Genomic DNA, 24,766 nt, shown 5'->3' with positions numbered 1-24,766 from the left:
AAAAAATGTTCTTTGCAAGCTTTCAGGCACTAACGCCCTTTTTCAGGCATTAACACCAGCAGTCTCCCTATGCCTGAAGAAGGGCATCTGTGCCCAAAAGCTTGCAAAGAACATGTTTTCCAACTATTTAGTTGGTCTAATAAAAGACATCACATCTACCCGAAGAACCTTTCCTACCTATGTCCTTAGACCAACACAGCTACAACCAAGAATCCCTTTTTACAAAAGATGCGCATAGGACCCTTTCCCGCTCCATGCCAGCTACTCCCCCAGCTCCTTGCCTGATCTTCATTCTCCACCCTAGTTCTTCTTCCCACTTTACTCAAATGGCTCCCAGCCCAGCCCATCAATCTTCCCAGATCCTTTCTTTCCCTATTCTGCTCCTCCTTCCCCTCTGCTAATCCTTTCCATAGTTTGCCAGGTCGCACCTCCTCCTGTACCTCTCTGGGCATCAGCAGCATTTTAACTGCTGCAGCACCCCAACACAGACAGTTTTGGGAAACTTTTGAGACGTTTCAGTCTCACTGCCCTCTCCTTCCCTTTTTTATGCCCCCCCCCCATCAAAAGGCCAGGTACGAGTCCCACCCTGTGTTTGAGGGAACGTAGAGCCTGCCCCAGGAACACAAAACCTCAGGGCCACACTGCCACCAGCCCCCCAGGGCGGGGTGATCATGGCACAGCCTCTGCAGAGGAGGGGAAACAATCGCCTCAGGCAATACTGCACTGCGCAGCTCCCAGCATGGGGAGCCGTGTTAAATACCCTGGCAGCTTCTCTTTCCATCAGAGCCCTGCATGAGGCGGTACCGGTAGTATAAGGCTGCTGCTGTTCTCATCTACTGGAAGCTGTGCTGGGCCTTCTGGAGGGCACGGGTACAAGACCGGATCACTTATTAACAACAACAACCACCGCCACCACCTCTCTTAGTGGCTCTCCAGAATTTAGTTCAAATTCAACATGGCTAAAAACATCTCTTCAGTGCCACCCTGCCCCAGTCCCTCCCTCCCTGATCACTGAACAAGATCACCCGCTCCTCATCATTCAGATCCATGTAAGTGTAACAGCTGCAAAGGCTTGCTTGGCTGCAAGCTGAGTTGGTGACCTGGGCCTAAGAATGCTGCAAGAAAGGCAGCAAGAAGTTTGCAGAGTGCAATAGCTTTTTTCAAACGGAAGGTATGCTGTGCACAATGCATGCTTTTTACTGGAGGATTTGAACTGTAACCAGAGCCCTCATTGCAAACCCAGGGGTCTGATTGGCTACTGTGGAGCCATAAACGCTAAGGGAGGGAAAAGCAGCCGGGGCAGAAGTTGCAGGGAGCTACACCAGCCTGGAGAGGAGGGCAGAGAATTAGTCCCTCCTGCTCGTCCCCCCCCCCCCCACCCCGGGCAAAGGGAACGAAGCTGAGGCTTGCGGGGAGCGGACTTCAAGACAGAGGAGTGGCTCAGTCATCCCAGGAGAAGCTGATTCCCTGCCCAGGGTTGGATCTGTGCAATTGTGAGGTTTGACCTAGAAACTACTATGCAAAGCCTAAGCAAAAGTGAATGTTATGTGATAAATGCCCATCTGCAATAAGGAGCGGACAGTCTTAGATAGAGGAGGCTTGAAAACAAAAGCAGAATCAGAAGTACTGGGACAAAGAGCTCATTAAAATACTAAAAATCACACCCCTAGGTGGGGAAGAAATATGCTAATGAAACATATATGTATGTTAATGAGATACATAGCTAAAACACAGGTATAGAGACATGCTCAGTAAAGAACTCCTTGCGCCTCTCCTTTATAGCCAATTAGCAAACAAGGATGCTTATGAAGGTTCAAACCCCTGTATATAAGGGGCTTAGTATTGCATATCTGGTGTGCTTATTCTGTGAGATTATTCCGCTTGCACCTTTTATTGCTAGCAATAAATCTAATTTATACTTTCACCCCTGGTATCTTTATTGGCCTTTGCATACCGGGCACGAACCCGGACTTGAGCTGGGGCCTAACACAATCAGAGACACGTACCCAGGGAAAGAATGGGGTGGGGTTGGGAAGCGAGCTGGGAGAACCTGCCTGATCAGGCGCCTGCAGAGGGAAGGTCTCCGTTTGGGCGGGAAAGGGAGGTCTGCAGAGAATCGCCCGTCTGCGTGTGGAGGTGCTGCGGGAGAGACAGCTCAGAGAGGGAGTGAGCTGTGAGAACCCCGAATCTGCATGGGTGTGAGACAGGACACGAAACCCCTAGTGTTTGCTGGAGGTGTGTTTTTTCAGAAGGAAACCACGGAAAAGAAGCCTCTTACCTGCAGCGGCTGATCAGAGACGTTCCTTTTGCTGAGTTACCAAGGAAGACCAGAGTCCACCTTCCCGGGAGCAGCAGAAGCCTCGCCTCTGCCACCTAGCGGTGGACCATAAGTAAAGCTGTACTGCCACTCAGGTTATGGGGGGAACCGTCTTAACGCGTTATAACCAGGGGAATGTAACGTTTGAGGTCGCCTGATGCAAGTGGGACCACCCAGTGTGGTGGAATTATTCATCTACTGTTGCAGTTGTAAATTCTATTCAAATTGTTGGTTTTATTATTGATAATATATATATTTCTTCACTTGATTTAATCATTTTGGTATACAGTTGTGTATAATAAAGAAACCCATTTGTTTATTGGACTCAAAGTAAATTCTTGGGCAGTGAGGTTTAGGGGGGGCACCTCTCCAAGGTACGCTCTTGGTTCCTCAGGCTACTGGCACCCTCAGTATCCAGAATCTGGCACATCAGCCAGCCTAGCATGCCGGCAAGGGTTACATAAGTTTAAGATAATACTCGAGATAATTTTCTCTCATTTTTTTCTAGCCAGCCTGTACATAAATCATGCTGATTCTTTCCGCGTAACATACTTACACACTAATCTTTCCTTTCTAACCATTCAAAACCTTCATGCAGTCGTATCATCTTGTGCCTCAGTTATTGTAACACCCTCTCTGGCCTTGTCAGATGCAGCCTTGCCTTGCTAGTACTCATCCAGAATATCCTGCAAAGGTCATGATTCTTGGCTATCACACTGAGCCATCATTCCTTTCTCAGCCTCCCCTGACTCGCCCCTTGTATTGAATCAAACACAAGCTATTTGTCTTTGCCTTTGAGGCTTTTCACAGCCTAGCCTAACCTACCTGTTACTGAGATGCTGTCTCCTATCTGCAGTAGGCAATGAACCAGCCTCCATTGTTCACCCATTACATTTTCTAACAAACACTATACTTTCTCCCACTTTTCCTATCACGTTCGGAGGAATTCAGTGTAAATGCCTGCAAAGCTATATCCTTATCCTCCCTCAAAACACTCCTTTTAAGCTCTCCATTCCTGTGGCATCTACAAAAGATGTAATAACAGTTAGGCAGCTGGTGTGCTGAAACTGCTGTTTTCATTGTCCATCCTGCTGACAAACATCCTCTCAATCTTTCCTTGCACTCCTTTCTGTATCGCTTTGTCATGTCTTGTCTTACAGCTGGACAGTAAGCTATTGGAGGCAGGGATGATCTGTGTGTTCTGCGCATGTACAGTACTTCGCACCACGGAGACCTGGCCTACAACTAATGTTTGTATGCACTACAGGAATGGGGAATTAAAAAAAAAAAAAAAAAAGTCAGATACCCCAAAACCAATGATCCACATTCCTACATCCACTCTTGGCTTTCAGTTATCCAAAATTAAGTCACCCTTTCATGTTACATGACCCAGAATATTTGGCATTTAAGAAACCTAGTTTCTGTCCGATTAATGTTCCATGCTCGTGACTAAGCACCAATAGAACTTGAGAGATGGATACAGCTTGTTCACAAATCAGTGCAATAAAAATGCAGAGCCACTAACTCCTGGAAAGTATGCCTTTTACCTCTCCTCCCACTTTCAAATTCTGCCTCCACTCTCCAGATAAAAGCTTGACAGAACTATACTTTTCAGGACTTATTTGTGAATTTATTCAGGAAATAAAGACAATACAAGTTGTTTACATAGCTATTATTACCTTGTGATTCACCATTATTTCATGGTGCATTTTGAACCAAATTCTGAGTGAGCTAATCAATCAAAGGTGATAGAATTTTCAGCAAAGCAGGTCCCATCATAATCTGCATGGGTTTTGAAATGCAATCTTGCTGCAAAAGTGAATCAATTCCTCTTGAACGGTCAACAAACATGAGAAACACTAATCCCAGTGTCCTCTCAAATAAGCCTGATGTCAACTGTATACAAAGAAAAGAATACAAAAAGAGTCGTAGACTGTAATAGTGTGAACCAAACACGATCCAGAAGGTATTCACCAAGCTCCTCATCTTCAAGCATGTTAAGAGAACTCCAAGTATCTGCTCAGGACTGGTGTGCTTTGTACAATGGCGTTAAGGACGCTGATGTTACAGGTATTGTGGTCAGCACCTGATTCTGGAACACAAATTTTTTTATCCTGTCAAACACCCAAAGAAAAATAAGCAGGATACTAACATACTGGATCCAAGCAAATTTAATCATCTCCCAGAAACCTGGCTGATATGTGAAAAGAGTCAAGGAGCATTGAATAATATGTTTCTGAAACTACACACTGCAACTAAAATGCCAAACTTAGTGATGAAAATGCAACAAAATTGGGTATATGCAAGTTTGCATAACAGATAAGAGACTTTGGAAGCAAGGATAACTTAAGGTCTATCATACTGATATGCAAGAAAAGCTGTAGGTCACCAGCTCTCAACCTTTTTAGACTAAAGGCACCCCTCTGGAAATGCCAGCAATTAATGCAAATCATCAGGCAAGAAAAACATATATGGGGAAAGCCTTGTCCCTTGAGGGGAACTACATATGCTGGTTTGTTCCAATTTAAGACACTAAACAAATAAAGGACCATGAAATTATAAAGTGCCAGTCCTGACCTGGGGTCAAGGAACACATAGATACTCACACAATCCAAAAACTGACAGACATGCATGCTCTATTTGCCGGGGCCCAAATAATACCTGGTAAACTTAGCAGGCATTCAGCCTTTCTATTATTCCAAAAAACATTCTCTGTAGTGCTTTTGTCCTATAACAAGATGCGCACAGTAAGGTCTGACCAGGAAGAAATGATCTTAAACTTTAAGTGGGACACTGGTTTAAGGACAGGTATACTTCTATTCAGTTACTTCATTAGAGCTCACGCAACCATGAAAGGATATAAAATAACTTCCACTGGATACCGAATGGTGGCATTAATAATAAAAGGTGCATTTGCTGCTCTTCCTATCAGCCAAACAGGATTGGGATCTGCAAGAACTGTTGTTACTGCAATGAAAACAAAAGAAAACCAGGTTTAGGGATTTTCAGACTGGTAAACCAAAGCAGGAAATGTTCAATGATCAGCTGCCAATCTGCTAACCATAGTTGAATACAGCGATGTTGGTACTCATTATTACAAACTTACCATTTCTATCCTGATACGCTGCAATGATGTTAGTGAGATCATAGTCATATGCGAAAGGACTTGTGCCATTGATCACAGATACCTGTTATACAATGTGACACCTTAATGCCGATATAAATCATTTATGGCCCGTCCTCTAGGAAATTACTTCTACCAAGCTTGTTACACAAAGTATTTCTGTCTCTAGGGAAACATTAGCCCAGGCTTAAGCTTGAATAGCTCAACAGGTACAAGACCCTCTCCCACTCTCCAGCCCAGCAAGCACACCTCAGGTTGGAAAGGTGTGGGATTAATTCTGCATCATCTATGATGCAGAAAGAACAACAAAGGGAAAGGGAAGAAAGGGTCTTCTCACATTGTATCTGGTGTCTAGTCCACGATGGCTAAGTAATTGCCTCTGCTGTAATTTCAAGTCTCCGTTCACGTAGAGCTGGGACCCTGGAATTGGAGAGAAAGACTGCAGAAAAGCCATGCTCTGCATCACAAATGTTGACATCCTCTGAAACAAAAAACAGGAGAGAGAACAGAATTTAGAAAAAAATATATACACATTTTCTATCCTTATAATTCTGTTAAATTTCTTCGGGGTAGAGGGAGAGGAAGGAGATATTTTCTATTTTTAACGTCAGATAATTATAGACATGAGCACATTCATAAAATAGCGCTTATTTGGTTATTATAAGTAAATGACTTCCACTGCTCCTTACACAAGCTCTAGAATAAAACCCACCAAATTGTGCAAGTCTAGTTTGAGAATATGATGCTCCGCAGTAGATGACAAAAGCAAATACCTGACCAGTTCTGACACGGCAAACCATCCAGCTAGCTGGCTCATTTAGGCCATGAAATCTACTTCTTATATTTGTGGACACAACCAGCCAAGCATGAGGAATGTCAGACCCTCCCACATGGTACCAATTATTGCCCACACTTTTCCCATTGAACAGAGTTAAGGTTGCCAGGAAATCTTACCTCTACGTAGCCCCTTGAGCCTAGGAAACTGAATGAAAAGTACTCCTCCCACTGCCTAACTACACTTCCTTACCCCAGTCACTCTGCAGTTAGCAATATGGTGGTATCAAGCCCACCCCAGCCTTTCCCTACCACAGGCTGGTATTATACTGTCTCATGTCCAACACGTTACAATGCTATAATGCCCCACACCTCCTGATCCTCGCTGCACTAGGTGCAGCCAGCAATAATCCACTTATTCATGGATTAGTTGCAAGAAGTTGCTAAATCTACATCGCCATCTGAGGAAATGTAGGGTTCCATTTATACTGGCCTGTGACACCCTTGGTTTAATGGGTCAAGGCAGCTCAAAATAGCCCCTTGACTCTAAAATCTAAGAGCAAATGAAAGAATTGCAAAAAAATAGGTCTGTGGAGGTTCCAGGCTTCTGCAATGGTTTGCCATTTATGTTCAGAAGCTGCCATACCACTAAGTGTGGCAAGAAGATAAGGGGCTTCTAACAACATAATCACCCCTTTCTTAGGTTGTGTTGTATTCTTGGTGTCAGTTGCACAGGGATCACTTGATTTGCTGCTGTGTACTCTCAGTGTCCCCTGTGCAGCCCTATTGCCCCTGGGGGTTCCAGAAGATTCCTAACAGCTATTACCAATTTTACAGAGAGCCACAGAACTCACTTAGGGGAAACCAAAGCTAGTGTCCTTTTGGGAAGGGGAAAAAAAAGAGAGGAAGGAAAAATAATCACTGATTAATAAAAACTAGAGCTGATATATGTGTGTGTATCTATCTATCTATATATATATTAACAATCAATTTTTTTTAAATTATTTTTGCTATACAAAGTTATGTTTTTTTAACAAATGAACATAAAGTAAATTCTGAACATAATACAACTTATGTTAATACTTAAAATTAGGGCTGTCAAACAATCAAAAAAATATAATTGCACTAAAAAATTAGTCGCAATTAATTATGATTTTAATCACACTGCTAAAAACTCAAAATTATGCACAGAGAAACTCAAAATTATGCAGGTACTTTGTATGGTTAGAGGGGGGGATTTGTGAAGGTGTGGGGTGCTGGGGGTGTGTGTGTGGGGTTTAGAGCCTCGGGGGTGGGCAGCCCCGAACACCCTGGCAGATGTGAGGTACTGTGGGTCAGGAGTAAGGGACAGCAGCAGGGCTGGGGGGGAGGGCTGTGGCTTGGGAGTGAGGGGCAGAGGTAGGGCACGGGCATATCACTGCCCCCACCCCACTAATCATATTACCACCTGCCTCCCCACCAATGCCCTCTTTTTTTAAACAAAGTGTGGTAACCCTACAGGAATGCAACTCAGCAGTGTGTAGAGCAGCACCCAGCAAGTAAATCTGGAGGGGAGGGGCCACGGGGAGAGGGAAGGGGCAGGAGGGGCAGACTGAGGCCCCCACAGTGAGGGAGGGAGTGGGGAAGGAGCTGGGGCGAATGTGGCCCCAGGGCCAGGGCGCATCATGGGACAGAGCTGTGGGAGGCTTGTCCAGGGACATAAAGTACGAGGGATGGAGCTCCCTGCTGCTGTGCACACCTGTGGGGGAGGCATGTGTCCCCCAGATTTATGCACAGGGCAGAGGCAGGCTGCCCACTGTAAGCTGACGCTCTGTGCCTGCTGCCTTTGGCCCAGGAGCCATGTGACACTATGTTGTGCCTCCCACCACAGGTGGGCAAGGGACATGCGGCACAGCCAGCGTGCAGTTCCCAGGGCAAAGGCAGGGGGGAACAGAGCCCCAGCCTGCAGCCCATTTCTGCCCCATACACAAATCTGGGGGGCACATGCACCCCATGCTCCCCACAGGGGAGCACACAGCAGCGGGGAATCGCACCACCCCCATGCCCCTGAACAAGCCACCTATGACTCCGTCCCACAACCCACCCTGGCCCCGGGGCCTCATTCACCCCAGCCTCTGCTCCAATCCGTCCCTCACCATGGGGCCTTGATTTGTTGCCCCGTCCCTTCCCTAATAATTGACAGCCCTACTTAAAATTTTAATCTCTTAAAAGCTATTTAAAAAAGATGCATTGAATTCATGAGCCTCCAGCAAGAATTTTTACAATCTGCAAGACGTAAGCTGTACGCTTTTCCTAGACAAAGCAGAAACCAGGGAAAACATCTCACTTTCTGAGGTCAAGCTTCATAAATATGGCAGAACAGATTACATGCTATGTTGAGGATGCAAGTAATTGGTAATGCCATCACAAGCGTTTGACCTGGGCTCAAGCTCTAAGACACAACTTCAGGAATCATCCAAGTCCTTCACTGAGGCCAATACTCTTACTTTACAGCTTGCCCTTCTCCAAGCTCTGATTGGCTCCTTTCTCAAATTATTAAATATTTATGATGCCACACATCACAGAACATTATGATGTGACTATACACGTGTTAAAGGACCCTCCTTGGTAGCAAAATGATATAGCAAACCTAGTGTAAACCTACATGTTTGGACAGTTTCATCAACCAATGGAAATGTACCTTCCCTTATATCAGTAATTCTCAATCTGGGTGTCACGATCCTTTCACGAGTGCCATGGGTTGCCACACAGTGTTATCGCTGTTAGGCATGCAAACACAATTGACAAGCTAAGCCCAAAGATTTCAAATAGGAATCCAGAGTGTTAAAAGCGTTCTGACCTGTTGTGGCCCAAGTTCTTTGCAAAAGAAAAACTGCTCTGTCTATAGGCAAAAAATGACTAGAAATTCAAAGCTGGCACTTTCTGAAAGTTGCTTTGAATCTAACATGGAGTGCCTTGACTCCAAAAAGGTCGAGAACCACAGCCTTACATTAAAGGAGTACAAATGGAAAAGCGAATTAGAATGAAAATTCACTGTTCTAAAAATAAGTCGTAACATAAGTCTCACCTACTAGAGTATTGCAATCACTTCTCTTTTCTGTTATTATCACTTTAGATCAGTGTTCCTCAACCCATGGGTCACATGTGTGACCAAAAGTGGGTCACAAGAATATATGAAAGGGTAATGAACAAGCTTTAAAAATGGATTCTCCTTTAAAAGGAAAAAAACGTGGGAAACCGCGGCTGCCCCACAACTGGGTCGGGACTGGCCATCGATGTTCACAAATGGGTCCTGTACAAAAACGCTGAGAACCGCTGATTGATATCATTGCTACTGGGAAGCCGGCGCTGGCTCTGCACCGAGGAGCACTACAGGCAGACGGGGACTCACGTGCAGTTGGTAGGAGAAAGTCAGAATGAGCTGCACGCCAAGCACTTGCTCCTCTGGCTTCAAAGGAAGCTCCAGTTTAAAATGCAACCGGTCCATCTTGCCATCTTGATTCTTATCTTCTTCTCTAGTCTGCAAGTAACAAGGAACCCTAATGACGCTCTGGCCTTGGTGCTGGTGCCAGCACGGTCCCAGCGGCAGACCCTCGACACTAGGAAGGATTTCCAAGGGGGAAGAGCATGCATGGCCCCGGCCTGCAGGAAGGGGCTGGAGCCGAGCCAGGCCCGCGGGCTGTGCCCAGAGCAGCGCTTGCAGCCACCTCCCACCCGCGGCAGGTGACAGCCTGCGCCCAGCCTGACCCCAGGGGCCTGGCCGGGCTGCGGCGACAGCGGACGGGGGAACCGGGCACACCCCGGCCCCGGCCGGCGCCGCCACACGCACCGCGACGAGCGGGACGCGCAGGCGCTCTCCCTGTAGGCGGTTGAAGGCGGGGAACGTGCTCCAGGCCAGGCCGCCGCCTGGCGCCGCCGTCGTGGCCAGCAGCAGCGCCTCGTAGCGGAAGCGGACGGCCGGCTGCTCGCGGTACGCGGCCTGCGTGCGCCACAGTCCTGCGGGGACGCGCCGTCAGCCGGCAGCCGCGGGCACCCCACCCCGCCCCGCCCAGTCCCACCACCCAGCCCCACCCCGGCCCCCGGACCCGGACCCTAGCCCCGCCCGGCCGCGGACCGTGGCTGCGGTAGGCCACGAGCAGCGGCGGCACGTAGGTGAGCGCGCCCAGCAGCGCGAGGCCCAGGGCGGCGGCGGAGCAGAGCCCGGCGCGGTACCGCGTGCGCTGCGCGGGCTCCGAGAACAGCTCCACGCGGCCCATGGCTGCGTCGCCATAGCAACCGCGGCCGGCGCGCGGGGACCTAACCGAGCCAATCCGCGCGTGGCTCCGGCTGGGCGGGGCCAGTGCGCGGCGGCCAATAATAACGCGCCTACGTCCAGCAGCGAATCAGCGCCTGAAGCTGAGGACGCCCGAGTCCCGCCCCCCGCCCAGTCAGTGTCAGCCCAGTACCGGCACCGTCCACTAGTAAACGTCACCACAGCAGACGCCGGGGGCGGGGACTAGCAAGTGGATCACGTGGCCGCGGGGCGCGGCTTGGCTCCGCCTCGCGTCACCGGTCCCGGATGTCGCGACCCCGCCCCCTCCTCGTTGCTCGGTCACCGTGGGCCGGAAGCTCCGCAACCTATTCTGGTTGCTGGGCAACGGGGGGGCCGGAAGTCCCGCCCGCCGAGCTGTTGTTGTTGTGACAGCGACAGGCCCGGCCGCCCCCGGAGCAGCCCCGGCAGCGCCCCCGGGCCGCCGCGACCCCGGCTCCGACCCCGGCAGAGCCTGGCCCCGCGCCGCCATGAAGTGGATGTTCAAGGAGGACCACGCGCTGGGTAAGGCCGGACACCCCGCGCCCCCCGGGAGGCCCCCCCGGCCGCCCGGCCCCGCACTAATCCGCGCGTTGTTCGCAGAGCACCGATGCGTCGAGTCGGCGAAGATCCGGGCCAAGTACCCAGACCGCGTCCCGGTAAGTGAGCGCGGCCCTCGGCCCGGCCTTCCCCCGCCCCGCCCCGCTCGGACACCGCGTCGCGGGGCTCCGCCCTCCGCATCCCGCCCGCCCGGCCCGGCCCGGCCCGGCCCGGCCCCTCCGGCTGCATCCTGTGCCCCCGCCTCGCGCCGGGCAGCGCAGCCCCCGCGCCGTGAGGGAGCGCATCCGCTTGCCCGTCTGACTGCCGCCCACCACGGGCCCCTCCGCGGCCTTCCTCGGGTATGACCCGGCAGCTCTGGAGCAGTCGGGGACCCGCCCCCCCGTGGCTCCCCCCTGTTGGGAGCTGAGCCCCATTCCTCGCCTCCCCCCGGCCTGGCAGCAGCATCTCCTCCGGCTGCTCTGGCAAGACGTGCCTGTCTCCATCTCCCCTGCCTCCTACCCCCTCGAACTCGGCGCCCCCCTTTCATTGCCTCCTGGGGTGCGGTCCCTAGCCCGCGGACCAGCTTTTGCTGATGATCAACACGTTTCGATAGGTGTCACTTTCCCTGGCTGTCTAATCAAGGTTCAATCCTAGCCGGTTACCAGCTTCTAGTAAGGAACCTGTGTGAAAAGAAAACATCTGAGATGAGGCTAACAATACCCTGCCACCTCCTGTGGAGTGGACGCTTGTGTGAGTGGATGGAGGGAATCGCGACCGAGGTGCACTGACGGGTGCAGTTGTGTTGGGTAGCATCAGTGGGAGTTCAGATGTCTAGATGCGGTCCCGAATCTCACACGCAGAGTCCCTCTCAGGGAGCAGCAGTGACATGCTGCTTGTTTCTCGTAGGCCTCAGGTTTGTCTTTTAGGCCTTCTCTGTGCTTGTAAAACGAGCCCTTGGCTCGGTGCTGTGAGACGGGTGCAGGGAAGAGAGCGCTGGATGGGAACTGAGGACACGTGGGTCTCAATTCCACACAGGTTTTTTAAACCCCTTGATGGTAGCCACGGTGGGGTTCGCTCCACAGTGCTTTTAACAGGGATTATTTTCCTGATGGGTGCAGCTGCCATAACTTGACAGTACCAATTTAACCAAATAAATCATAACTATCTTCAGTGAGTCATCCTAGCCTGATCCCAGCCGACTTTCAGTGAGCAGGTATCCTCCTCTCTCGCTTCCATTCTCCTGCATTCATGTCTGCAGTTCAGGAATCTGTCCCAGCAGTGGAAGGTACATCTGCGTGGCTGTTCTCAACGTGGCTAATAAGCTCATGTGGTGTGTCCTGCAAAATGTGGCTATATGCTGGTACCTGACCTTACTCATCCACAGCTAGCTTGGTATCTGCACAGCGTGACATTGTGCCTTGCAGATATATCCGTAGCTTGAAGTTGTGCATTAAGCTGAATCCCTGCTTCCTTGTCACAAGGGATAGTGTCGTACCTCTCTGGGGACTGAGGTGCAGGATTGCCAGACCACGTAGGTTTGTCTTTGGTTGTAAATCCAAGTAAGAATGGCTTCCCCTATGACTTATAAGGCTGGAAGGTCTCTGTGACACTGTCCTGAACTTTGTTTTGTAAGGAATAAGACACTGCAGGACAGCTGTGAGGTTCTGCTCTGAAGATGTGGCTAGAACAAGCCCGAGCAGCAGGTGTCCCAGATGTCTCCAAGTGAGATGGTGTTTGTACAGTGGGCCTACTCCTACTCCAGAGAGACCTGTTGTAACTAAAGAAATCAGCCTTTTTTCAAGAAGAGCCTTTCCAAGTACCACTTTGTATCACTAGGAATAAAAACAATAAATAGATTTTATTGTAACTTAATTTTTAAATTTTAAATGAGAAATTTATTTGAACTGATTTTTAAATAGATCTGCTAAAAGTCTGACAACCTATTTTAAGGCCTAGTTTTATAACAAACTCATTCTTCTCTCCCCCCCCCCCCTCCCCCCACCACACCCACACCCTCACACTTAAGAGTTGATATGTGGGAGTGTGTATTTACTGCCAACATTTTTAATAAATCAAACCACTGGAGTAACCACCTGCAACCAGATATTATGAAGTACTAACAGTCCTGACAGCAGTAGTTTTTCCTGTAGATTCGGGGAAGCTATTTTCTTCATTTCAGCTTATTCAACTAGTTAAGTGCAATGACTGGCACGTTCAATTTATAAAAAAATAGTACTTGAAAAAGAAGTAAAGTTTGTTTTCTTCTTCCAATCTATAAATAAGTGACATATGAAAAGATAAGATCTACTAGTTCTAAAATTCTAAAGCCATGGTGACCAGAAACACTCAGTTCAGTTCATGAGCTCCAGAAAGTTTATTCATTTATTTGTACAATACATTTGTTTTAAAAGAAAGCGTTGCTTGATGCATGCTATTTTTGGATAGCCAGTACATTTAAAATTTTTAACTCAAAAATAATTTTATTTTTTATACACTTATTGGCATTCCAATTCCCATCCAAATAGAGTTTGATAAAGGGCATACTCAGTTGCAGTTAACGTACTGTGAGGCTTTCCAGCCTCAAGAATCATTCCCATGTAGGGCCTGAGAGCCAGATGTGGCACACCAGCCAGCACTGCTTCTTTGAGATGACCTTTAGGGGGTGAATCTTTGGGGACCCCCCAAACTGGAGTTTAGAGTTGCAAAACAAGAGTCAAACTCTTTTTTGTTTGGTTTTTTTAAATCAAGGTTTCCAGCTTGGTGATCTAAATGGACAATTTTAATCAACTTTCTCTGATTACTCCACTCTGTCATTTACAAGATATTTGAGCTTTCATTGTTCAGAAATAGTTATCTAAGTACCTGCAGTCATCTCTTTAGGCTCCCTTCTGCATCCAAGCAGCCAAGATTCCTGTAGAATCGCTTCTGTTCACTTGAGTTTTTGGTTAGGAGCCAAGTTGCCCAATACTAGGGGTGTTTCTGAACCTTGTAATCCCCACTTGGGACAGGCGTTGGGTCTTGGAGACCTCAAGACCTACAGCCAGGGCAGTCTGGAGGACAAAGGTTAAATAACCCTGAGGAAATGGTATTTTTCAAAATAAATATCAGTTATTAGGTTTTGAAACCCAGTTCCCCTCTGTAGGCTGCTGCTGCTGCTGCTCTTTGCTAAGCATGTACCAGCCAACCCTTGTGCCTCCTTTCTTTACCCCTGCAAAGACAGCTGTGTGACCTGGGGCAGAGACGAGCACAATCCTCTCTGAACCCCATTAGGGAACTAACTGCAGTCTAATTTCCTTTCTGGCACTCTGAAACTACAGTGACAGGCATCATGGAAACCTCTGAGAGAGTGCGGGGAAGGGGAGACACTGGTACTTGCTACAGCCCCCACCACCACACGTTGCATTCTCCTACAAGGCCTAGCATGTTAGTTGCTGTTGGTGTCTGGCATCAGGGAACCAGTGTTGATCAGGTCTTGACCTGCAGTTGCAGCTAACATCAGATATCCCTTCATCGCAGCAGCCTCCTTCCTTTGGTTTCTGTGGCCCTTCTCCCAGGACTGCCGTGACTTCTCCCAAGCTATTATTCCCAATTCAATACAATTCACAGCCTGCAGGGACCATTTTGGTCAGCTGGGCTCACCTCTCCATGATATAAACCAGAGAAGTTCAGCCAGTGATTCATGTATCAAGAACAATAACCTATGGTGGAGCAGCAGACAGATAACACGTCTGCCTCTGTGATTCATTTAGGTAACTTGCTTAGCATTGTCAGATTCTAACCCCATTTAATACACTGCCAGTCTTCTTCATTGTGGAGATACTTTCCAGATGAATGTCATCAATATAGCACTGTCTGCCTGGGTCTGGCCACAGCTTGGAAAGCTACTTGCAGTTGTGAATTCCTGCCAGCTCCTCTTATCTTATGGTTGTTAGCCCTAAAGCTTAATGATGCTTTAAACGTTAGCATAAGAATGACTTTCTGGCTGGCTTCCTTCTGAAGCTACTTTCCCCAAGCTTTCATAGTGTAGGGGGAAGGGGAGTCCTGCCTTGATGAGTTTTCCATCTGGGGTTGATAGGTGACAGTCCAACGTGGGTCCCATTTATTTATATATTAAGCTGACTTCACTCTCCTCTCATAACCTTTCACTGCAGCCAACTGTAGTAAGAGACTGTGCACACTTATCTGGAGCTCTTTACTCACTAGTCCCAGTGGGTTATTGCTCTGAGATGAGTGCTGTTGTGGCCTGCCTCAGTCAGGAAAACTCACCAGAATAAAACTCCCTGCTCCTTATCAGGTCCCTGTGGGTGGAGCAAAATGCTAACAGGCCAGCATGAGAGGGCTCTTTGCAACCCTAAGGCTTAGGAAGAAAAGGCTTTTTTCCTGACACCCCCCCTGCCGCAGGTTCTGCAAACAGTGGAGTATCTTTGCCTTTGACCATGTTAGTAGGTAGCTGCCAGTTAAGAGACTGTTTGCTGCCCAGTATCTATTAATGCTGAGTTCAGGTTGTCCAGCAGAGCTCAGACCTTACCAGGATGCAGAATGACAGTAAAGGTAAGTCTCTGATTAACAAGAAACACAGTCCTTGTGTCTGCTCGCTATGGGCTCCTCTGGCTGCACTATACCGACAGTGGCTACTGCTAGCTTTAGGGGTAGGAAAGTTAAGTTTCAGAACAGGGCCTGGCAGCCTTAGAAAAGCACAGGGAAGTTTATGGCAATATGCATAAGCACATGGATGTCAGTACTCTTGGAACAATTGGCTGTTTGTAGTAAGTCAGTCTGGACCCGAGGTTAATGGCACCACTATAGTGTTTTGCCATCTAGTAAGCCCTTGGTTGCCTTCTACTATTCTTGTTTTCCTTGTTTTCCATTCTTTAATCACTAGACCCTCCCTCTTTTCTGAAACAAATCTGGGCACCTTCTCTGTTGGATAACCTTCTCCTGGCATTGTAAACCTGTGCCAGCAAATGACTCACCTGATCCTTCTGTGTGTATGAAAGCCTCTCTTCTGTGTCTGTGCTTAATAGGTCATTGTGGAGAAGGTCTCAGGCTCTCAGATTGTTGACATTGACAAGAGGAAGTATCTGGTTCCTTCTGACATCACTGTGGCCCAGTTCATGTGGATCATCAGGAAGAGGATTCAGCTGCCATCTGAGAAAGCAATATTCCTCTTTGTAGACAAGACTGTCCCACAGTCCAGGTGAGAGGCTGTTCCACTGGAAAGTGTGTGCATTCCCGCAAACCCATGTGAGCCTGAGGGACAGTGTTCTGCTCTGCTGTTGGCTCCTGTTACAGCTCAGGATGGTGTTGTGAAAAGCAGCTCACCAACCCCTTAAGGAGAGGGGTTTGGTACCTTAATCTTGCTGCTGTGGGTTTTGGCAAAATACACGTCCGATTCTGTTTCTAATAAAAAGCTGGAAGGACAAATGGTTGTAAATTAACTGAATTGTAATAGATCCTGGGGAACAATAGTGGAGAAAGGATATTCTGGTAACATAAGAGTTGGAGACAAATAGGGAACTTTTTAGTTAGACTTGATCTCTTGACAAGACAACTGCACTTCAGAAACAATTTGGGAGTCAGTGTGATAGCTTGGGCTGAGTGGCACTGAAATCCTCTCTGATGGTAATTTGCTTAGGATAGGTATTGTGGTTCATTATTCAAGGCAGACCCTAGGACACTAACAACTGTCAACAATAATAATTTTGTAAAGTCAAACTGACCATGTTAAAGTTGCTCTTTAAAACACTTAAAATAATCCTTAACTCATTATGCTGCAAATGAATTTACGTGGCCACCTATTTTAAATCCCCAAATTATGGAAAAATATCATTTATACTGTCTTGTGAAATATAGGATGAAAGGCCCCTGGTTTACTCACTATACAGTTAATATAGAAATAACTTTTACTAGCTATCTTGGACACATGGAATGATGTTTTAGAGAAGCAGATACTACACGAGGGGCACATCTTCATGTGCAATTAATTCCAAGCAATAAACTCTGGTGCATACTGTGCCAGAGTTTATTGCTCCCGGGTGCCATGTTTGAACATGCACCTGGGACCATAGCATGTTAAGCTGGGCTGGAGCCGTCCCGGCTGGCAGAGGGCCCTGGGGGTCAGCCTGCCACCCCAGGGCTACTCTGACCCAGCTCAGTGTGCTGTGGAAGGGCCGGCTGGGGCACAAGGTTGTCCAGTGCGGGGCTAATCGGCAGGCAGCCAGTCAATGTCTACACATGCGTTGCTATACTAACACGTTGCAGAGTTTTGGTTTACTGCGGCCTAATAGGGCCGCACATGTAGACACAGAGACATTTACTGTGGAGCTCGTTAGGAAGCTCTGCTGTAAACATCTCATGTAGATGCACCCAAGGCGTAGCAGAAGCTCTGTTCCTGTATTGTTCTGATTATACATTGACCCCACATTTTCAGGTTCAGTTTCAGGGAAAATTCCATTTGGAGGGACTTGTAGTCCATAACTACAAATAAAGATCTGCTGTGACCCTTATAGAATCCCACAGGAGAATCAAATAAATAACCAAGGAGAGGACTTAATCGATTAAATGCACTAAAAATACCAAAATAAAAATAGCACTGAAAAAGTCCAGTTTGATATTGTTAGTACATGGACAAAAATGCTGCAAGTACTAAAATCAGAGTTCTCAGGGATCGCGTTGACCCTGCATAGATGGTTAATGCAGCTCTTATGGTTCTTTTGGAGGAGGAAAATGTTGCTGTATTAAGTCATACTACCCAGTGAAGGGATGGGGAGGCAAGGCATTACTGGTGTCGGAGTGCTTTAACGGTTTCTTGGGCGATTTGCAAAAGAGTGTTTTAAAAAATAACATTCTACTTACAATGCTGCTTTCTGGTGTAAGGAGCCTGCAGGTGTCTTTGTTATTTTGCTGCTTGGTTTCATCTCTCTGCCCAGTATTGGCTCCTGCCATCTGTCCATGCTCTCTGAGTCTGCTTTCCCATGCCACTACTTCAGGATCCCAAGCAATTCGTCCATGCTGGGCCTGTATGCACTGCTCTGCCCCTGACCCCCAACCAGTTCTCACACCCTTATTCTTCATTCTTTCACTTTCAGGGGGGCATTTTCTTCAAACTACACTGGGAGGACCAGCAAGCCTGAGCTAGGGGTGTTACACAGTGGCTATCATCACCAGCTCACTGATCTACAGCTCAATTAGAGGTGTTGGAGCTGTGGATTCCGCTAAACAAATGCCTTTGTTTGGGATGTTGACATACCCAGTGTAATGCAGCTGCACAAAAAGAATGACCCATTTACAATGTGGTGAAACCAGGATTTTGTTATATGGCCACTCAAAGATCCAGCTCTTCAGAAAAGAACAATCTCAGCCAATGTTTAAGTTATTGCCCAGCGACCTTTTGGCTCTAGATTTCAAAATGGTTAAGTTTTGATAATGGGGAAGTATTCTCCCATGGCCACTCATTCAAAGCGAGTGCATTGTTGTTGCTTAAATATACAAAAATAAACCTACTTTTAGACAGAGACTAGACCTTGAAAATGAGTCTCACGTGAAGGTATGGACAACAGGATCAATGAAAGCTGGACTAAAAGGAACCGTTTGTAGAGTTTTAACAATGTTCCTGCTGGGACAACCACAGCAGGCTGTTAAGGATCTGATCCCAGCATTAGTGATAGTCTTATGAGTCCATACCCTAAACATTGCTCACCTTGCAACATAATGGTACTTCAGTTCTCAACAGTTTGCCAGATGCATATGTAGATTCACAAAACAAGCAATGTAAAGTATTTTCCAGAGTCTTAGCATTCTCCCAGGGCATCAATGCTAGCACATTGGGGCTTGGGAATATTTAGGAGTATCAAATAATTGCCTGAGTGATGTGTGCGCACTCTGTACTGCCGGGATCAGAAGACTCTTCTGCTCTCTCATTCATGATGTGGGACCCTCGCCTGCTGTGTAGAGCTTTGGCATTCATTGAGCCCAGGCTCTGTCTCTCATAGTCACTGTTGTCATCTGCAGCTCTGCAGACTCGAGCAAGTCCTAATGCTTTCTTATTTTCCCCTCTTGCTCAAGCTTAACTATGGGACAGCTGTACGAGAAGGAGAAGGATGAGGATGGATTCTTGTACGTGGCCTACAGTGGAGAGAACACATTTGGCTTCTGAACGCTGGGGCTTGGCTGCTGCACCATTTTGCTGTGTATCTTGTAAATAGCCGATCATTTTCAGTTCTGACCCCCACAAATGCTCCTCCCATCCACCATGCATTTGTAACTGGATTTATTTCCTAATATATTGATAGGTCTTGTTTTCTTAGACTGGTAAATTATCAGATTTATTTTATTTTTTCTTTGTGCATTGTCCTCATGGCTACAAGTTCTCAGAGCCTCAGCTCTCTGGGACACATTTAATGACATTGTTTAAATATTGAAGCAAAAGTAGTTGGGGTACTAAAAACATGAAAAGGAGGAACATGCATTTACTCTGGGTTTCGTTTGAGACGTTAGTTTAACGAGTATTAAAATATTAAATTCTTAGTAATGGGAACACTGGCTTCGCTAGAGTATTCTGAGCAGTAGCAAGATGCTGATCATGTTGAACTGAGCTAATATGTTCCTCTTTCTCAATTAGGGGATAACTACAATAAAAATTCCTCCCACAAAGAGGCTGTTATGTGGCAGTGTCCTTTCTTTACTTTCATTCTAGGTCCCAGAAATCAGAAAACAAGGAGCTGCTCTCAGGGAGCAAAACCAACATATTTGGAACCACCAGTTTTAATCTGGAGAGGAAGAAGGGCCTAGCAGATGATGGGAGAACAACATCTAGGGAGCTTGGGAGATGGAAACTAGACAATAGCATTACATTTATATGGTTCAAAAGACAAGTTAGCACATGCAGAAGCAGAGAAGGAACATGCAGCAAGTTGAGAGGGACAGATACGGTAGGTAGAAGGTGGAGAGTCAAAGGAGGAAAAAAAGGAGACAGAAGAAGTAGCCATTTCAAATCAAATACAACTCAGGCTGGCATTATAGGCCATTACATATATAAGCTTTTTTCCATGCTGTAGTTGCCATGAGGCCATCACATGATTGTGAAGGGAAGAAAGGGGCTCCCGAGACAAACATCTTGAATTCAGATGCGACTACCAAGTAAGAGTGGTCGGTCAGCAATGGAATTAAGAGGTACGGTAGCGCAGGCTATGCTAATTTGAAGGGAACGTTCTTTTTCGTACAAAAACCATCCACCCTACTGTTTCATGAGCATTCACTCCAAACCATGCTTGGACAAAAAGTGAAGCCACATCACAAGCTCCAAATGTAAAAGGTTCTCCGTTTTCTCTGGGAGTAAATCTCAATGCTGAGGGCTAAAGACCAGGACTGGCACATTACTGAAACCAAAAACCAAGCAGCATTAGTTATTCTTCCAACTTCCTCCACTACACAATTTCTATGCTTGAGGGGTAGAATGAAGAGAATGTGTGGTTCCGAGTAACGAGACAAAAGCAGTACTGTTCTGTGGGGAAGGGAGTAGGGGTGCCCGCTTTCTGCTGCAAAAGACAAAAAGCGCCTTAATATGAATGCATTGGGGAAAGGGAAGATCTTTGAACAGGACACCAGTAGGGACAATCAGCACTATTTCAGGCTGCTGACAAAACTCTTATTTTTCTGCTATTTTTTTTTTTTTAAAAGCATTCCAGGTCACAAGGGTGTTTCTTACTTTCTCTACCTATGCTAAACTTAGAGGAGTTGAAGCTTCCAGGCAGTTACGCTATGTCTAAAGTTATGTTTGGCTCTATGGGTCTCATTTATTGGTGCTGTCAGAGGCTACACAGTGTTTCTTCTGTTGGGAGGAGACAGGAGCTTGTGAAATGCTGATATTAGAACTGGTCTTAGTAACACTGCTGTGTAGCCTCCCTACAGCTGTGTGTGGCTGGTTTTAAGTTTTGCAGTGTTCTCATGCTGATTCAACTAAGATTCTGTCACCATTGCCACTGTGAAATCCCCTTTTCATGGATTAATGCTAACGCACGTTTGCTTTGGGCAGAAACTTAGCATAGCAAGGTCCTGCCTAAGGTGAATTTCTGCCCAGGGATTTCAAGAGCTGGCAAGAGAAAGTAGTGGTTGTCGATGTTTTTATAATTGAAAAGCAGCTTTGTGTCTCCAAAGCTGAAAGTTGTACTGTTTGTCTGTAGAGGAAGCCAGTATCTGAGCAGTGTAGAATTAATCCTTATCTTCAACTCGTTAATTAATTTTTTTCCTCTTAAAAGTCTTCAGAAAAGCTGCATCTGTACAGCTACACAGCTACTGAGAGCTGGACTGGAGCAAGATAATGCTCCTTAAGGGCCACTGAACTCTGCATCACAAAGGACTATAGCGTGGAGGCTGGCAGCCAAACTGCTTCCCCCTGCTCCTGGACGAAGCCGTTTGCTCTTTCCAAGGGAGTGGGGAAGAGCAGCTACCTCGGGTACTGGGCTCCCATATGGCCCCCACTTCCCTCAGCTTCCTGTTAACCCTTTATTTACTGGGAGCAATGGTATCTGACCTCACACACAGGAAAGAAAGGAAGCTGCAACCAGGAGCGCTGCCAGCATTCCCTGCAACTGTGGAGGTCCCGGTCAGCTAGTGTGAGGTGAGGCTTAAGAACCAGAGCCTAACACAGGTCAATGCTGTCAAACAAGCCACTCCTTCCACTTCCTGCAAAGCAGCCGTCACACCTCAATTTAACTGACTTGAAAAAAGAAAAAAAAAAAAGTAGATGAGGTGAACTCCTACTTAACACAGCCTCACCATGCAGGCAGGGACTTCCTATCTATCTATGCCACAGCCCAGGTCCCAGGGACTTCCTTAGCCTTGTACTTAAATTCAGAGTATGTTATTCCTGGCCTGATACTGTACAAAGATAGCTGCAGCAGGAGACAACAAAGTCCCTGGTCTCAAGACCAGGGAAGCAACTGCCTCTCCAATCTCATAGATTGCTGAAAGGCAGCCACCTGGGGATGGAGGAACTAATAAAGGGAGCATGGGTTTGCATGGTCTAATGGGAGCCTGTGTTAGTGCTGCGCTCAAGTGACTCACTGTGTAGCTGGGGTGAGAGCACCAAACTGGTTCATAGCAAAGGGCAAGTTGCACACTTGTTCCCACAGACCAAGCACACTGCACAGGTAGGGACTGCTTACATGCTTCGCTTCCTCACCACTGTGCCCCAGGGGCTGCCCTCTCATTGCCACCCCCCCATACCTAGGGCTGCTTGCACCCCAGTCCACTCCACAGTGGCCCCCACCTGTCTCAACAAAGACTCTGCACATTATTGTCCTTTCTTCCCACCCACCCTGCAGCTTCTCAAAGTGGTTGGGAGCCCCTCTGCTAAGGGCTGTTGTTACCCTGGAACAGGCCAGTAGCTGCCAGCAGCTGGTTCTTCACAAGGCCATCACTGAGCTGGTGCAGACAGCTGGGTCTGCTGACCTCTGCCGGCCTTCAGTTGCCTCCCTCCACAATGTTCCTGAAATTCCTGAATCTAGTCACTGCAAGGTGGGAAAGTAACAGTGTTGCGTCCAAGCAGAAAAAGGCCATCACGCAGAGTGTAAGGCATTACCCAGTCTTTCAAAAGCTGCTTTACCTCCTGCCTCTTCCTATGCTTTCCCTCACTTACACTAGGCTGAAATGTAACTGCCACCCTCATCCTCTTTATTCCCAGAGAGATTCATGGCCCTGGGCAAAGGCCCTGATAGTGCAGAAGCAGGTACCTATGGGTCAGTACTGTTAAAGCACATGGACGCACCCCTGAACAGTCAGAATCACAGTTGAGGAAAAAGTTAAAAATACCTGCATCTTCCAACCTCTGGGCTAACAGCCAGAGCTGGGGCTGAGGGACAAACCAGCCTTACGTAACCTATTCCAGCATCACAGCTGGAAAGGAAATGGAAACATTCCAGTCTGGTTTGCAGGTTCACTGGAGACCGTGTTTATGATTAACAAAGAGGAAACCAGGCATGTTCAGAAACTGCAGCTTCTCACAAGCCTTCAGGGAGAGGAGGCAGCTGCAGTGGGTTTGGAAATTTACTGGCAAGTTTGCTTCCATTTTATGTATTTAACTGTTAGATTTACATTGGGTTTCTGCTGCTTTCCCAGTTCCAGTAACCAGATTCTCTTCCTAAGTGAGTTAATTACCTAGTTCTGTGCCCAAAACACAAGCTATACTGGCATCTGGCATGACTTCCAGCTGTTGGTTCCTATAGGTCCTGAATGTCAACCCCTCTCCCCCCCTCTTCTTCCATCTTTCAGAACAGAGGCATGGTAGATAGTCTATACAGTGCATAACTATGATATATGGAGAGCATGAGCTTTCATAAACCGGAGCTTGCTTCATCTGGGAAAGGAGAAGCATGGAGCAGCTTATCAAGTACAGCAAATTATTTGAGTACAAAAGTTGGAAAGGGAGGAAGGAGAAGGGCAAAGGCTGGGAGGCGGGAAGTGCTGGGAGAGGCAAATGAGCAAAGAGTCCATAAAATCAAAGGGGTCACAAAAGCTAATCCAGGTATGGGATAAGAACCCATAGTCCCTGTTTAAACCATATTTAACACAGTCCAGTCTGTGGGTGATTGCTGGTTTTGCAATTTCTCATTCTAACTGGTTTTGAAAATCTTGCTGCCTGACAACAGCCACCCAGAGAGCCCACAGGCCTTTGTTTCTCGTTACCGTTGATGTCAGAGCAGTGTTCATTCATTCTTACATGCAGAGATCTGAGGTAGACAGCAGCAGGGCACTGTAAGCAAGTGATGATACACATGGCATTGGCAGAGCAGCAAGCAAATGACTCTTGGATGCTGTACTCCTTGTTATTCAGTGCAGTGATCTGCACTAAAGTGGGGACACAACTAGGATATTGGTCCACTGCAAGGCTTGGTGAGGATGGAAGTTGGTTAGTCTGTTGTTTGAGAGAGACTGTTTGAGGTTGGGTGGCTGCCTGTGGGGCAGGACAGGTTTGCCTCTAAAGGCTGCCTTGAGGTGTTCATCCTTTTTCAGAAGGGGTCAGATGTCATTCATAATGCGTCTGAGGTGTTCAAGCTGTTGGACGTAGGTGGCAACCAGAGGGAAACTCTTGTTCTTGTCCCATGGCTAGTATTGTAAGGTCAAAGCGAGGCCAGAGTCTGGCTTTGTTGATTAGAGTGGTTACTGTTTTAGGGTTTTATTGTCATTGTAGGAATCTTGGTTCTAAATCCACAAGGTGGAAGCAAGCAGTTGTAAGGTAGACTGGATCTAGCCGTGTGCTCAGAGTGAAAGCTGGTGCAGTGAAGATAGCTGTGGTGGTCAGTAGGTTTCAGATACAGCATGGTGGTAGTGTGGCCAGTGCAAGCTTTCACTAGCGTCTAGGATGTGGATGTTGGATTAGAAGAGTTGACTGCAGACAGGTAAGACTCGGGTTCTCTTTTCCTCCACCAGCTCAATCTCTTCTTACACGAGACCTCACTTCAGCCTCTGGGGCAAGCAAAAAGCTCTGCTGCAGCTCCTTCCTACTGTGCTGAACAAACCATTCACACCGACACAGAGCTCACTCGGCCTACTGCAGCAGTAGGTCCCTCAATAACTAACTTACCAAATGGCCACACGGGATTGCCTTTGCCCTCATTCCCATTCCTCTTCCCTGTGTTTTTGACTCCTCCTATAGTTAGGCAAAGTCTTCAAAGCACGAACTTAAGCCACTGTTTTGAAACAGTGCCAGGTACAGGTATGGTAC

The 24,766-nt window shown here is 47.4% G+C and overlaps 2 protein-coding genes and 1 long non-coding RNA gene across 3 annotated transcripts; 1 reads left to right on the top strand and 2 right to left on the bottom strand.

The window, feature by feature from the left end:
• Nucleotides 1–3,922: 3,922 nt before the first annotated feature.
• TMEM231 (transmembrane protein 231) lies at nt 3,923–10,486 on the bottom strand. Its single transcript, XM_014605698.3, has 7 exons — nt 10,330–10,486; nt 10,045–10,211; nt 9,607–9,735; nt 5,779–5,922; nt 5,424–5,505; nt 5,179–5,284; nt 3,923–4,518 (listed from the first exon to the last, which is right to left on the bottom strand). Exons 1-7 carry the CDS (start codon nt 10,469–10,471, stop codon nt 4,338–4,340), a joined length of 951 nt encoding a protein of 316 aa, XP_014461184.1. The 5' UTR covers nt 10,472–10,486; the 3' UTR covers nt 3,923–4,337.
• Nucleotides 10,487–10,836: 350 nt separating this feature from the next.
• GABARAPL2 (GABA type A receptor associated protein like 2) lies at nt 10,837–19,698 on the top strand. Its single transcript, XM_006274206.4, has 4 exons — nt 10,837–11,028; nt 11,107–11,162; nt 16,068–16,240; nt 19,108–19,698. Exons 1-4 carry the CDS (start codon nt 10,995–10,997, stop codon nt 19,196–19,198), a joined length of 354 nt encoding a protein of 117 aa, XP_006274268.1. The 5' UTR covers nt 10,837–10,994; the 3' UTR covers nt 19,199–19,698.
• Nucleotides 13,394–16,105, bottom strand: LOC109282274 (uncharacterized). The gene is made up of 2 exons (XR_002089216.2): nt 16,017–16,105; nt 13,394–14,093 (listed from the first exon to the last, which is right to left on the bottom strand). It is a non-coding gene; the product is annotated as an uncharacterized LOC109282274 (long non-coding RNA).
• Nucleotides 19,699–24,766: the final 5,068 nt, after the last annotated feature.

The sequence above is a fragment of the Alligator mississippiensis genome, chromosome 10 (genome assembly GCF_030867095.1).
Source record: "Alligator mississippiensis isolate rAllMis1 chromosome 10, rAllMis1, whole genome shotgun sequence".
Lineage (NCBI taxonomy): Eukaryota > Metazoa > Chordata > Crocodylia > Alligatoridae > Alligator > Alligator mississippiensis.
This window is presented reverse-complemented; position numbering and strand designations above follow the sequence as displayed.